Source organism: Grammomys surdaster, unplaced genomic scaffold, assembly GCF_004785775.1.
Source record: "Grammomys surdaster isolate TR1022 unplaced genomic scaffold, NIH_TR_1.0 125896, whole genome shotgun sequence".
Classification (NCBI taxonomy): Eukaryota; Metazoa; Chordata; class Mammalia; order Rodentia; family Muridae; genus Grammomys; species Grammomys surdaster.
Window position 1 is genome coordinate 2,786,048 of NW_021620720.1, and position 12,969 is coordinate 2,799,016.

At 48.0% G+C, this 12,969-nt stretch overlaps 1 protein-coding gene across 1 annotated transcript in view; it reads left to right on the top strand.

The window, feature by feature from the left end:
• Positions 1–11,137, top strand: part of Rbpms2 (RNA binding protein, mRNA processing factor 2) — a 27,858-nt gene extending 16,721 nt beyond the window's left edge. Inside the window, exons 2-8 of the mRNA XM_028752356.1 lie at positions 2,277–2,354; positions 2,801–2,839; positions 3,733–3,795; positions 4,049–4,199; positions 4,654–4,817; positions 9,895–9,983; positions 10,213–11,137. Coding sequence (XP_028608189.1) covers positions 2,277–2,354; positions 2,801–2,839; positions 3,733–3,795; positions 4,049–4,199; positions 4,654–4,817; positions 9,895–9,957 — 558 coding nt within the window. The 3' untranslated portion in view covers positions 9,958–9,983; positions 10,213–11,137. The remainder of the gene's footprint in view (positions 1–2,276; positions 2,355–2,800; positions 2,840–3,732; positions 3,796–4,048; positions 4,200–4,653; positions 4,818–9,894; positions 9,984–10,212) is intronic.
• Positions 11,138–12,969: the final 1,832 nt, after the last annotated feature.

Here is a 12,969-nt window from a genome sequence, read left to right on the forward strand (position 1 = left end):
ACACACACACACACACACACACACACACACACACACACACACACACAAAACCTAGGAATTGTAGCTTAGTGGTAGAGTGCCTGCCTAGCATGTACAGGGTTCTAGTACCATAAAAACAAATAAATAAAACAAAAATAGAAGTTAGGTAAGGGGCTGGAGGGATGGCTCAGTGGTTAAGAGCACTGACTGCTTTGGAGGTCTTGAGTTCAATTCCCAGCAACCACATGGTAGCTCACAATCATCTCCAATGGGGTCTGATTCCCTCTTCTGGCGTGTCTGAAGAGAGCAATGGTGTACTCATATCCATAAAATTAAATAAATAGATCATTAAAAAAAGAAGACTTTTTTTTTTTAAGTAAGGTAAGGTAAACAGTTCTAATGATTTTCTCAAGTACTCTACCTGTGGTTCTGGAGGCCAAGAGTCATAGGATAAAACCTGGTGTTTAGATCTGACTTCATTACCAACATATGACCACAAGGAGGGCACTCATTACAGCATCTAACTGTCTTGTAGGAACCTGGCAAGATTTCACTGTTCAAAACTCAACATATGGGGCTGTGGAGGCAGTAGGCAAAACACTTGCCCTGCATGCTCAAGGACTGAAGTTAAGACCTACTTAAAAAGCCAGGTTGCTGGCTGGTGAGATGGCTCAGTGATTAAGAGCACTGACTGTTCTTCCAGAGGTCATGAGTTCAAATCCCAGCAACCACATGGTGGCTCACAACCATCTGTAATGATATCTGATGCCCTCTTGTGGGGTGTCTGAAGACAGCTACAGTGTACTTACATATAATAATAATAATAAAAAAGAACTGACATTAAAAAAAAAAAAGCCAGGTTGGGGGTTGGAGAAATATGATGGTTAAGAGCACTTGCTGCTCTTCCAGAGGACCTGAGTTCAATTCTCAGTATCCACATAGTGGCTCAAAAACTTTTGTATTTCTAGTTCTGGAGGATGCAAAACCCTATTTTGGCCCCCAAGGGTACCAGGCATGCACATGGTACATATTCATATATGCATGCAGAACACCTGCACACAATTTTTTGTTTGTTTGTTTTTGTTTTTTGAGACAAGGTTTCTCTGTGTATCCCTGACTGTCCTGGGACTCACTCTGTAGACCAGGCTAGCCTCGAACTCTCGAACTCAGAAATCTGCCTGCCTCTGCCTCCAAAGTGCTGGGATTAAAGGCGTGTGCCACCACCGCCTGGCTTGGGATATATTTTTTAAAATCCAGGTGAAAGCCAGATGGTGCTGTGTGAGTTTGAGACTAGCCTAGTCTACATAGCAAGTTCCAGAACAGCCAGGGCTACAGAGCCCTTCTCAAAAACAAACCAACAAACAAAGCCAGATGGCATGGTGGCTACCCTTTAATCTGTTGCAATAATTGTCTTATTTCCAGCTTGTCACCAAGTCTGTATATCCAGTAAATTTGTAGCTGAGACTGGCCCAAGGTCACTATAGCCAAGGATGACCTTGAACTCCTGATCCTGCTGCCTGAACCTTTCTGGCATTGGGATTACATGTGAATGCCAGCATACCCAGCTCCAAAAAATTGGTTTGTTTTTTGTTTTTTTGAGACAGGTTTTCTCTGTGTAGCTCAGGCTGTCCTCAGACTTAGATTCACCTACCTCTGCAACGCTAGTGCTGAGATTAAAGGTATGTGCCTCTGCACCCAGCTAAGCTTAGTAACTTTTTAATAGCATTTGCTAAGTGCTATCTAGGTTTAAAGATACAATTATAACTCATTCCCAGCTACTGTGGAGTGGAGTGTAGAAAATACAGCTCAGCTGTGAGTAGTGGCCAGAAGAGGGTGTTAGTGTCTTCCTCTGTCCCTCCACTTATTTCCTGAACCTAGGCTGGAAGCCAGCCAGCTCTGGTATCCTCCTGTCTCCATGTTTCTCAGTTACAAGTAGTTGCAAGTGTTTGTGGGATGTCCAGCTTATTATGTGGGTACTCAAATTCAAACTCTGGTACATACAACTGTGTGGCAAGTGCAAACCCATAAAGTTTTTACGTGTATAGTTATGGAGTGGGGCACTCTCAGTCTCAGGTGTGGTGGTCTTTGTTGGGTCTGGAAAAGGATGGTACGTTTATACACAGGAGCTCCTCCGCCTTGCCTGGAGATGTGCTCCTGTGTTGTGTGAAGCCTCGGAGCTTTGATAGATTCGAAGCTATGAAACTGCATGTACACAGGAGGCCTGGGATACACCCAGTTTCTCTGTAAGCCGTACCTCATGAATGAACAGCCCTGACCACTGTGGTCTCTGTCTCTAGGTCCGGACACTGTTTGTCAGTGGCCTCCCTGTGGATATTAAACCTAGAGAACTCTACCTGCTCTTCCGGCCATTCAAGGTGAGTCAGGACCAGGAGCCCCCAGAGCCCAGGATCAGGGCTGAGCAGCAAGAATGAGTCTTTGCTGTGGATTGAACAAGTGTGGATTGAAAGTGTTTCAGAAACTGGGGTCACATATCTGGTCCCATCTATGACGGTTCTGTCTCATGCCTGTGTTTACTCATCTGTAAAGTGAAGATGGTAAAGAAGCTGAAGAAACTGGATAAGGGACTTGCTCTTGAGTTACAAGGTAGTAGAGCCCTGGGAAAGCCCTGGGCACTGCTATATCATCATGTGATTCAGAATGCTAAGGCAGCAGGAACTCAGCATCAGTGTGAGGGTTGCCTTTGGAGGATTACAGAGTGATTCAGGGGATCACTGAGGAAAGACGACGCTGAGGGGAAAACAGTGCTGGGTTAGCATAGCAACAGCTTCTGACCCCCTGAAACGGCCACCTCTCTCCACAGGGCTATGAAGGGTCCCTGATCAAGCTCACCTCAGGACAGGTAATTTCTCTCATAGCTTTTTCCTCTCGGCCCAGGCTAACTGCTGGCATGGAACTGAATCGTGTGTCCTACTGTTTGAAGGCATCTGAAGGTGGAAACCCACTCCTTGTTGTCTTGCTTCTGCCCTGACAGAAGGACAGCCTCCACAGCTCTCTCCTCTTTTCTATCCAGCTGTGCCTTGTCAGACCCTCTCCTTTCTGTCCGGCTCTGGCATTCTGGAACCACAGACTGCCTGGCCCCAGTGGCTGAAGACAGTAGAGATGAGATGATAGCAGAGCCTCCTGGAGGCCGCTAGGAGTGTGAAGTCAGAAGCTTTTACCTTTATCTGCATGTATTTACAAATGCTTCTGGGGTGTGGTTACAGCTTGGTGATAGAGCACTTGCCTAACTTGCAAGACCTTGCTTTAGTCCTTGGTGCTGCTCTCAATTAAAAAAAAAATAAACAACAACAACAAAAAACTTACAGAAAAGGTGATGTTTAATATGGCCCATGAGCCAGTGCTGTTTGGTATCATTTAATAGTGTGGTACTTAGAAGGGACACTTAACTTAGTTGCTTGTGAATTGTAAATCTTCCAGACCTAGGGAGAGTGTGGACAGGAGCTTTATTTCTTCTGTATTCCTTAGCCAGCAAGTGAAATACTGTTTCTAATTAGGTGTTTTTTTCTTCTTATTCCTCCTCTTCCTCTTCTTCCTCCTACTCTCCCCCTTCTCTTCTCCCTCCTCCTCCTCCTCCTCTTCTTCCTCCTCTTCCTCCTATTGTTGTTGTTATTGTGTTTGTGGTATTGCAGGGGTCAAGCCCAAGGTCTTGGACATGCTAGGCAAGTGCTGGACCTGGGGTGCAAATGTAAGGTGGGGAGAGATGCAAGGCTGTTCTTTCTTTCTTCCCTCTAGCTTGTTGGTTTTGTGATCTTTGACAGCCGGGCAGGAGCGGAAGCAGCCAAAAACGCATTGAATGTGAGTAGACAGAGGCTGTGCCCTTTCTCTGATGAGATGATTGGCTTTGTTCTGTCCGCTCTGCACACCCAATAAACACACGGGCTTTTATTTCCCACCCATCCCAGGGCAGAATCTTTGGCTGCCTGGTTTGTGACAGTGTCATCACCCCACAGCTCAGCAGCATCCCTCTGCTGTAGCCCTTTGTGGAAAAGTCTCACAGCTGAGCTTGCTTCTGGGGCCTTGTGTGCATCTCTCTTTTCTTCCCATCTAGGGTATTCGCTTTGATCCAGAGAAACCACAGACTCTGAGGGTAGAGTTTGCCAAAGCCAACACCAAGATGGCCAAGAACAAACTAATAGCAACACCAAATCCCAGCAGTGTCCACCGTGCCCTAGGAGCACACTTGACTGATCGGGACCCTTGTGAGTGGGGCTCTGACCTTCCTTCTCCTGCCCTTTGGCTTGATCTAGGTCAGCAGGCTCTCGTTAAACTGCCATATTCAGATCCTGAGATCAGTTGTGTCTCCTTTTCTGGGACTTTCTTTCAGCCATAGCCACTTAGCACTCCACTTCTTCCTCTGCAGCCTTTTCTAGACTCAAGAAGGCTGGGCTCCAAGGCTGTTAGGGCTGCAAGATATGAAGATTTGAAGCCTTTTTGTGATTTCTCTTGTTTAATATAGACTATCTCTGGCCTGCTTGAGATCTTCTTGAAATAGGGTATTCATTATGCCAGGCAAGTTCACAGGACTTCTTTCCCTGGTCTTGAGGACGGGGAACTGTGCTTCAGTTATAATGCTGGGTCCTTTTCTGTATGGAAAGGGGTGTTGGGAGGGGAGACCAGTGTTCTGACTATGGAGGCTGTTGTCTCCTGTTATAGATGACCTGATGGGGGCTGCTCTGATTCCTGCATCCCCAGAGGCCTGGGCCCCTTACCCTCTCATCACCACAGAGCTGACCCCAGCCATTTCTCATACTGCGTTCACCTACCCAACTACGACTGCTGCTGCCGCTGCCGCTGCCGCTGTCCCCCTACATGTTCAGGTAAGACATTTTGGGTGGAGGAGTGGAAGGCTCAAGGCAGACAAGCTGGGTTTGCCTACCATAGGCATAGGCTGCTCTTGTCTCTGGGGCTGCAGCCAACAGAATTACTGTCTTCTCTCAGGATTGGTAGCTTGTGTCTGTAACCTTAGTATTTAGGAAACTGAGGCAGGAGGATTGCTGGGATTTTTAAGACAGGCTGAACTAAAATGTGAGACATGCTGTAAAACAAACAAACAAACAAAAAATCCAAAAAACCCCACAACTGTTGTGTTCCCAGATTATTTTGGAATCAGTGTCCCCGGGGACACTGTTAGGAGCAGAAAACTGGGACATGCAGGCAGGTCTGCTCGGCCTTCCTGTCTTTATGAACTTAAGCTTTTGGAGGTTTCCATGCCTCAGTTATTACTCTGGAGAACTAGAATAATGTACTGTGCCTTTGGATTGTTTAGAGTTGGGTAGTAACACAATGAAGGCCAGAACTTTGCCTGGAGAGTTTAGGACTCCCACTTAATCCCATTTATGTGAGTCTCATATGTGCAGAGCTTTTGAGAGTCATCTTTCTACCATGTGGGACAACCATCTTGTCAGCCCTGTTTTTTTGTTTTTTGTTTTTTTTTTTGGTGGATTTTATTGGTTTAATTTGCTTTGTTGGTAGATTTAAGTTTTTAAAGGGCAAGGTAGGGGCCCTTATGTAGCCCAGGCTGGCCTTGAGCTCCAGATACTCCTGCCTCTGCCTCTACTTCCCAAATGCTGGGATTGCAAGCATACAACACAACACCTGACTTCTTTTCTTTTGTGTGTGTGTGCATGTGTGTGTGTGTGTGTGTGTGTGAGAGAGAGAGAGAGAGACAGTGCAAGGCACTATGATCCCAACCCTGCTGCTAATTAGCTACATGATCTTCACCCGTAGGCCCCGTGTGCTCTTTTGTAAAATGAGAAGGCTCTGCTGCGTCAGGTATATGGAGCCAGCAACAGTGGGTTTGTCAAGTGAAACCCAGGAGAGGCTCCTCTGCTCTGCTAGCTGGGGGCTGTGTCCTGCTTCTGGTCCCTGAACTCTGTAGCTGCCTGTCCTGTGGTTCCCGTCCCAGATCCTGGCCCCCATTACTCAACCTCAGTGTGACCTTAACAAGTTGCTTAACTTTATTTTTTTCCATTTCCGTATTAAAATAGTGACAATGGTGCTTACTTGAAGGTGGACGCCACACACACACAGTTTTGTTTGTTGTTTGTTTGTAAAGCTTTGGTTTGGTTTTGTAGCCAAGGTCTCTTGTGTTCCAGGCTGATTTCTAATTGCAGTGTGTAGCCAGGAGTCAGGATAGCCTTGATTTGAGCCTCTCATCCCGCTGTCATCTCTACCTCCAGAGTGCTGAGATCACAGGCAGGCATCTCCCTGGTTTACTTGGTACTCAGGATGGATACTAAGCTTGTAGTATCAACTGAGCTACATCTCAAGGGGTCCCCTCCCCCAGATCCCCCCACTTTAAAAAAAAAAAGATTTTATGTATATGAGCACTCTATTTGCATGCACACCTGCAAGCCAGAAGAGGGCATTAGATCCCATTACAGATGGTTGTGAGCCACCATGTGGTTGCTGGGGATTGAACTCAGGACCTCTGGAAGAATAGCCAGTGCTCTTAACCACTGAGCCATCTCTCCAGCCCCCACCTCCACCCCCTGGCCTTTTTAAAGACAGTTTCTCTGTATAGCCCTGGTTGTTCTAGAACTCTTCATGTAGACCAGGCTGGCCTTGAATTCAGAGATCACCTGCCTCTGCCTCCCAAGTGCTGGGCTTTGTGCTTTTTGAGACAGGGTCTCATGAATCCTAGGGTGACCTTGATCTCCTAATCTCCCCCATCTTAGAATGCTAGGGTAACTTGTGTTCTGCCACACTCAGCTTTGATACAGCTGTCAGCATAAATAAAGTACTGTCAAACTGCCAGAGTTGATGATTGCTAAGGCAGGGGGATTATTATTGTCTGGCTGGATGTCTGAGGTCTGTGTATACCTGAGATGCTGCCTTCTAGTCTTCCTGGGTACAGGAAGGAGGCCACCCTGAAGCACACTGGCATATCTTGGAGGGAGACTAATGATGAAACAGTCTTTAGTTCTGACCCTGGTTTTCAGACTCACTGGACACTTGCACTAGAAGACGCCATGACGACCAGATGTAGTTATTAGGCATACAGCATATTCCATGTAGTGATATCTTGTTTTTCCTTTTCAAGAACCCTTCCCTGCTATGTTCCATGACAGTACTGCGCCTGAAGTGAGGCTGGAAGAATCTAAATAAGGAAGTGAACACTTGAGTCTAAGTAAGAGATCCTAACCCAGAGAACCAACAGAAATATGAAGGGCAAGGAGGTGACCTTGAGAAATGGTGACAGGTAAAAAATGAAAGGCAAGGAGGTTTGAGAACTCATTCCCACCATTGTTCCCCCGTCCTGTGCATCTCAGCCTCCACAGCCCAGTGACTGCACAGATCACACCTGTAGGAGGCCCTGAAGAGAATTCTGTAGTTGCTGGGAATTGAACTCAGGACCTTTGGAAGGGCAGTCAGTGCTCTTAACCACTGAGCTATCTCTTCAGCTCTCTTGGCTTTTTGAGTCAAAGTTTCATGCACCCAAGGCCAGCCTGGAACTCCTCATTCTCTTACCTCTACCGCCTGAGTTCTAGCATAGGAGTGTAACCACCATGCCTTGCTGGCACTTAATCTTAGGACAGTTAGTTTTCCACATCAGTAACAAGATTTATGTCCAGTTGCCTGGCTGGCACAGCATTGTATAAATGCGCCAGCTCCTGTCCCATGTCAAAGAAGTTATTGAAAGCTCCTTCCTGCTGACAAGATCTAGTGAGGTGGGTCCCTAGTGTGGGTAGTTGGCTTGATGGGTTTTTCTTATGGCAAATTCCTGGACCTATTACAAAGTCATGGTGCAAACTTGATAGTCTTGTCAGGCAAGGAGTGAAGTTTGTTGACTCTGTGATCCATTAAAACATTTACTTAATGTCATCCTCATCATCTATGATGTTTATGTGGGCCTGATGCCATGGTGTATGTATGGAGGTTAGAGGGCAAGAAGAGGAGACGGAGATAGGGACTGGAATACTTTTTAGAGGGACCCAGGCCACAGGCATATGCCAGGCATCTGTGAGGTGTTCCACAGCAATCCCACTGAATGCATCCATTCAAATACATTCCTTTGGCATCTGTGGCCTGGCTGCCATGGGCCCATAAATGTCCCCAAACCCCTACCTCTATACTCTGAGACTGAGGAACAGCTATAGTTGGGACACCTGAGGAGCAAGTATGGAAGAGACTTTCAAGCAGCCCCCTGAGGCCTCAGCTCCTCTGTTTGGAAGACTTCCCTCCAGTTACCCTTTGTCTGGTCCCGTGGGCTGCCAGCCAGTCAAGCACTGATTGTCACAGGGCTGTTCCAGCTGGCTGGAGCCCTGAGCTTCTGCAGACGACTACTACTACTTCTCCTCCTCCTTCTCCTCCTCCTCCTCCTCTTCCTCCTCCTCTTCCTCCTCCTCCTCCTCCTCCTCCTTCTTTCCTTGTTTGTGAATATATTCTAGTGTCTACCCCGGCATCCAGCTAAGAGGGCATCCTAGCCCAGCAGTGGGCCTGAGGAACTTCCTCCCATACAGCTGTCAACCAGAAGGGAGAGCCTGTCCTGCTACATGCCAAGTGTACAAGTGTTAGGATAATCAGCCCCTAATTTCTCATCACCATCTGTCCAAGTAGTACCTAGAATTGAGAGGAATACAGAGAGATGGCCTGGCATTGGTCATACCCTTTCTGCTTACCCAAGAAGCAGGAATCACATGCACCCAAATGGGCCAACGGGATCTGCCTACTATAGCTCCGTGTGTGTTGTCTGAATGCTTAGCTTCTAATTCATTCTCCACAGTGGCTCTTAAGTTCCACCCCACTCTTTCCTCTAGGCTCTTCTCCTGGATGCTCAGACCCACCTCCCCCAGTTGGTTCTGGGTCAGTCTGGGGCTGACACACTCCTCCCTTGCTGTGCATTGCTGTGCATTGCTGGAGCAGGTTCCTTCCCTTGAAACCTTAAGGCAGCAGCTGAGCTGTTCTTGCCAGATACCTAGCTCACAGAGAGGGATATACACTGTTTTATTGACCAGTCTCTGAGAATTCAGCTTCCGGGCCTTCTGTGACTGTCATAGTGTCAGAAGCTGTTGCACTCTAGGATCATCTAAAGCTGTCTCCTCCTGCCTGAGGGCTCAGTGGGGCTTTTGAGTCTCTGAATTTAGGAGCCATGTAACAAGAGCATGGGATAGATAGAAAGGTCAAAAATGGCTGCATTGAAGAATTGCCATGACCCATGTATGGAGACCCGTTCCTTGGAGACCACACCGGCTTTGATGTCTTAATGTCTTACCTGCTGTCTTGCTTGCTCTTTACAGCCATGTTTGTTCTGTAGCTAGATTGAGAAATGTATCCAAAGAAGCAGCACGAAATGTGTCAAGCTCATTCTCCTGTTAATACTTTTTCAGGCTAGGCATCACTTTTGGCAGAGTTTACATAGGATGCCTGAAGCCCTGGGTTCAATCCCCAGCCCTACATAAAACAAGCATGGTTGCTCATTTCTGTAATCCCAGCACTCAAAAGGTAGAGGCAAAATAGGGTCAGAAATTCAAGGTTGCCGGGCAGTGGTGGCGCACCCCTTTAATCCCAGCACTTGGGAGGCAGAGGCAGGCGGATTTCTGAGTTCGAGGCCAGCCTGGTCTACAGAGTGAGTTCCAGGACAGCCAGGACTACTCAGAGAAACCCTGTCTCAAAAAACAAAAATCAAAAAAAAAAAAAAAGAAAGAAAAAAAAAGTGGGGTTCAAATCCTAACATGCTGCCCTCATGGAGCCCTGACCTGCAGAGAAGATGCCACAGGTGGTGGTTTCCCATTTTTAAGAGAGAGAAGCTGATGCTTAGAGGTAAGTAGCTGGCCTTGGCTCTACCAAGTGACAACCTGGTCAGCCATAAGACTCTGGCCAGATTCACCTGGCTCCTGCTGAGGACTGCGGTAAGTAGCTGGTAAGTATGTGCTGACTGGGCTTCTCTTGCAGGTACGCTGGTACTCCTCTGATACCATTCAGCAAGGATGGAAGTATCATCGCCAGTTCTGTTAGCTCCTCAATGAGTGTTGGCTCTAGGGGTCAGTGTCCTCGGTGCTGGCTGCTTACATGCTGTGGATCCTCTCCCCGTTCCTGGGTGCTTGCTTGGGCTGTAGGCTCCAGAGCCCGCTCACAGTGGGGGGGGGGGGAGCCTGGGAACCTGGCTGCTTCATCCTTCTGTCCTATCCTTACTCTGTACCCCCTTTACAGCCTCCCACAGCCAGTTCCCATTCCACTTTGCTGATGGCTCTCTCTCTCCCTTCCCTTCAGGTCTTATCACCCTGGAGTTGGTCCTGGGTTATGTGGGGCCAAAACAGGGCTCTGCCATCACTGCCACCCGAGGCCTGTGCAGAACTGCTGTTTCCCTCTAGACACTGTGAATCTGAAGCCTGACTTCTTCTGTTTTGTTTTGTTTTTTTGTTTTTGTTTTTTTTGTTACACAGAGTTCAAAAATACTTTTCATGTTTTAGATGGTTTTGAAGTTCAGGAAGAATGAGGCGCAGAGGCAGAGTGGGGTGTACTGGGGAGGCAAGCACAAGGAAGGCTTCTCAGACTGGAAGCTGGTCAAGCCTACTCCTCACCACTCCCGACTCCTGCACCCACCCTGCTTCAGGGGGACCTGAGCCTGTGGTCACTTCTGCCTTGGGGGCCCCAGCTCCTGACACACACACACACACACACACACACACACACACACACACTCACTCACACACACACACTCACTCACACACACACTCAGTTCCCATCCAGCAGCAGATCCACAGCCTCTGAATTCCACTTCAGAGTCCTGCATCATGTCCTTCTTCAGGCCGACAGGTGTCCAACCAAAATGTGAAAAGTATTTTTGTACCCTGTGTAACAAAATATTTATGGATCATAAAGGATTTCTCATGTGTTTACCATTAATTATTGAAGAGACCTGGTTCAGCCTGTCAGATGAGTTTAATGTTTAGTTGGAAGCATGGAGAAGAAAAGAGGTTTCCTTCCTTTAGCAGTCAGCATGAAGGATACATTGTGCAATTTTGTTTTATTTTACAAGCATGTCTGTGCTTTGCCTTTCACCTCAGCTGGGATGATGTCCGGCTACCTGGGAAGATGATGTTTAGAGGCGGCTGTTATAATTGGTGACCCTGTGAGAATGTGAAACTGGATCATAAATGAAATGCAAAATAAAAACCTGAAGTGACTGCGCTGATCTTTGCTTCTACAATCCATGGGGTGCAGGCTGCTGGGCCGAGGGGTGACAGCAGAGAGGACAGAAACAGTCCTGGCCTGGCAGCCATCTGGGTGGGGACCCCTCAGACCTGCTGTTGTATTGCCTTCTGTACTAAGCTGAGGAGCCTGTCCCAGAGTGGGGAGTGACTGCACCAGGGTCTTCAGGAGCATGTTCTCCGTCATCCATCCATCCTGTATGATCCTTGCTTGGAGAATTCTGAAGGTGTAGAGAGCCTTGATCCCTGCACCCAGTCAGGAACCCGAGTGTGCCTTTATCTGCTCACCCTCACCCTTCCAACCCCTTGGCCTTCTCAAGCTCTCTAGTGTAGAAATACTGAAGTTGGTGTGCTCGGTTCTCTCTCTAGAGTCTGACTTTGTGTACCGCGAGGTTGGCCTGTAGGGACAGAGAGGATCCACAAAATCTTGCCCATGATGGGTTAAACTAACCCATGCTGTTAGCTGTGGACTGCAGCTGGTTCCTGGGAAGAGAATAAAAGATCTTCAAGGTTAGATTGTGCTGGGAGCCTGGGTTGCCATGGACAGAGTGCCCGTAGCCGCTCTAACTCTGCTGTGACATGGTGTTTTAGTCTTACATGAGAAGTGACTCCTCCTAGAGGGAGCTTTTAGAGTTTGCTTCTTTATCCACCCCTGGTCCCGGAGGGCAGGGATGGTGAACAGAGCCTGCATGCTATTGGTTTCCTCTGAGCAAAGGTGCTGTGGCAGGCTCCAGATGAACCTCGATGACTGGCACCACACCCCTTCTCTTATGTGGGTTGGGTGTAGGGTGTTAACTGCTCATGTGTCAGGGGTGACATGCGTCTAGGTGCTAAGTGGGCTGAGAGGGGCCCAGGCAAGTACAGGCTTTGGGGAAACTCGACCTCTCACTGCTATGTGATCTTCCCATGCAAGCAAGGGCCTTCCCAGCCTGCAGCTCCTTCAAGCATGGAGAAAAAGCTGTTATGTGTTTGACAGCCCCCTCCCGGGGCCATACCATGGTCTGACCTACTTCAGCTGTGTCAGGATCCATTGGGTCTTCCCAAGGTGCTGAATTATTTAGTTGGGGCGATTGGGTCTTCCTAAGAGGGACAGAGAAAGCTACTCCATAATTTAAAGGCCCCTATGCCTGTGGCTTCAGGGAAAGAGGGTGACTTCTTCACACTTTACTGAGCAGAGCCTTGGCCTCCGTCTGAGAGAGGAAGGGAGGGTCCTGCACCGTTTCCAGCTGGAGCTTTGCTGAGGCGGGCCTCTGCAGAAAGGCCTCCATGGACAGTCACATCTGGACTGGGGTTGAGTTCACAAGCAGAGCCATCCATAATCAAGGGGCTGTGTGGCCTTGTTGGAGTAGGCGTGTCACTGTGAGCATGGGCTCACAACCCTCACCCTCACTGCCTGGAAGTCAGTCTTCCACTAGCAGCCTTCAGATGAAGCTGTAGAACTCTCAGCTCTGCCTGCACCATACCTTCCTGGATGCTGCCACACTCCCATCTTAATGATAATGGACTGAACCTCTGAACCTGTAAACCAGCCTCAACTAAATGACCTTATAAGAGTTGCCTTGGTCATGGTGTCTGTTCACAGCAATGAAACCCTAACTGAGACATCATGTACATGACTGGTACCTGCAGAGGCCAGAAAGAACATCAGATTTCCTGGAACTCTGGAGTTGTGAGTCAGGGTATAGGTGCTATGAATCAAACACAGGTCCTGTGCATCAAGTGCTTTTAACTATTGAACTCTCTAGCCCAGGAATACACACACACATACACACACACACACACACACACACACACACACACACACACACACACACAC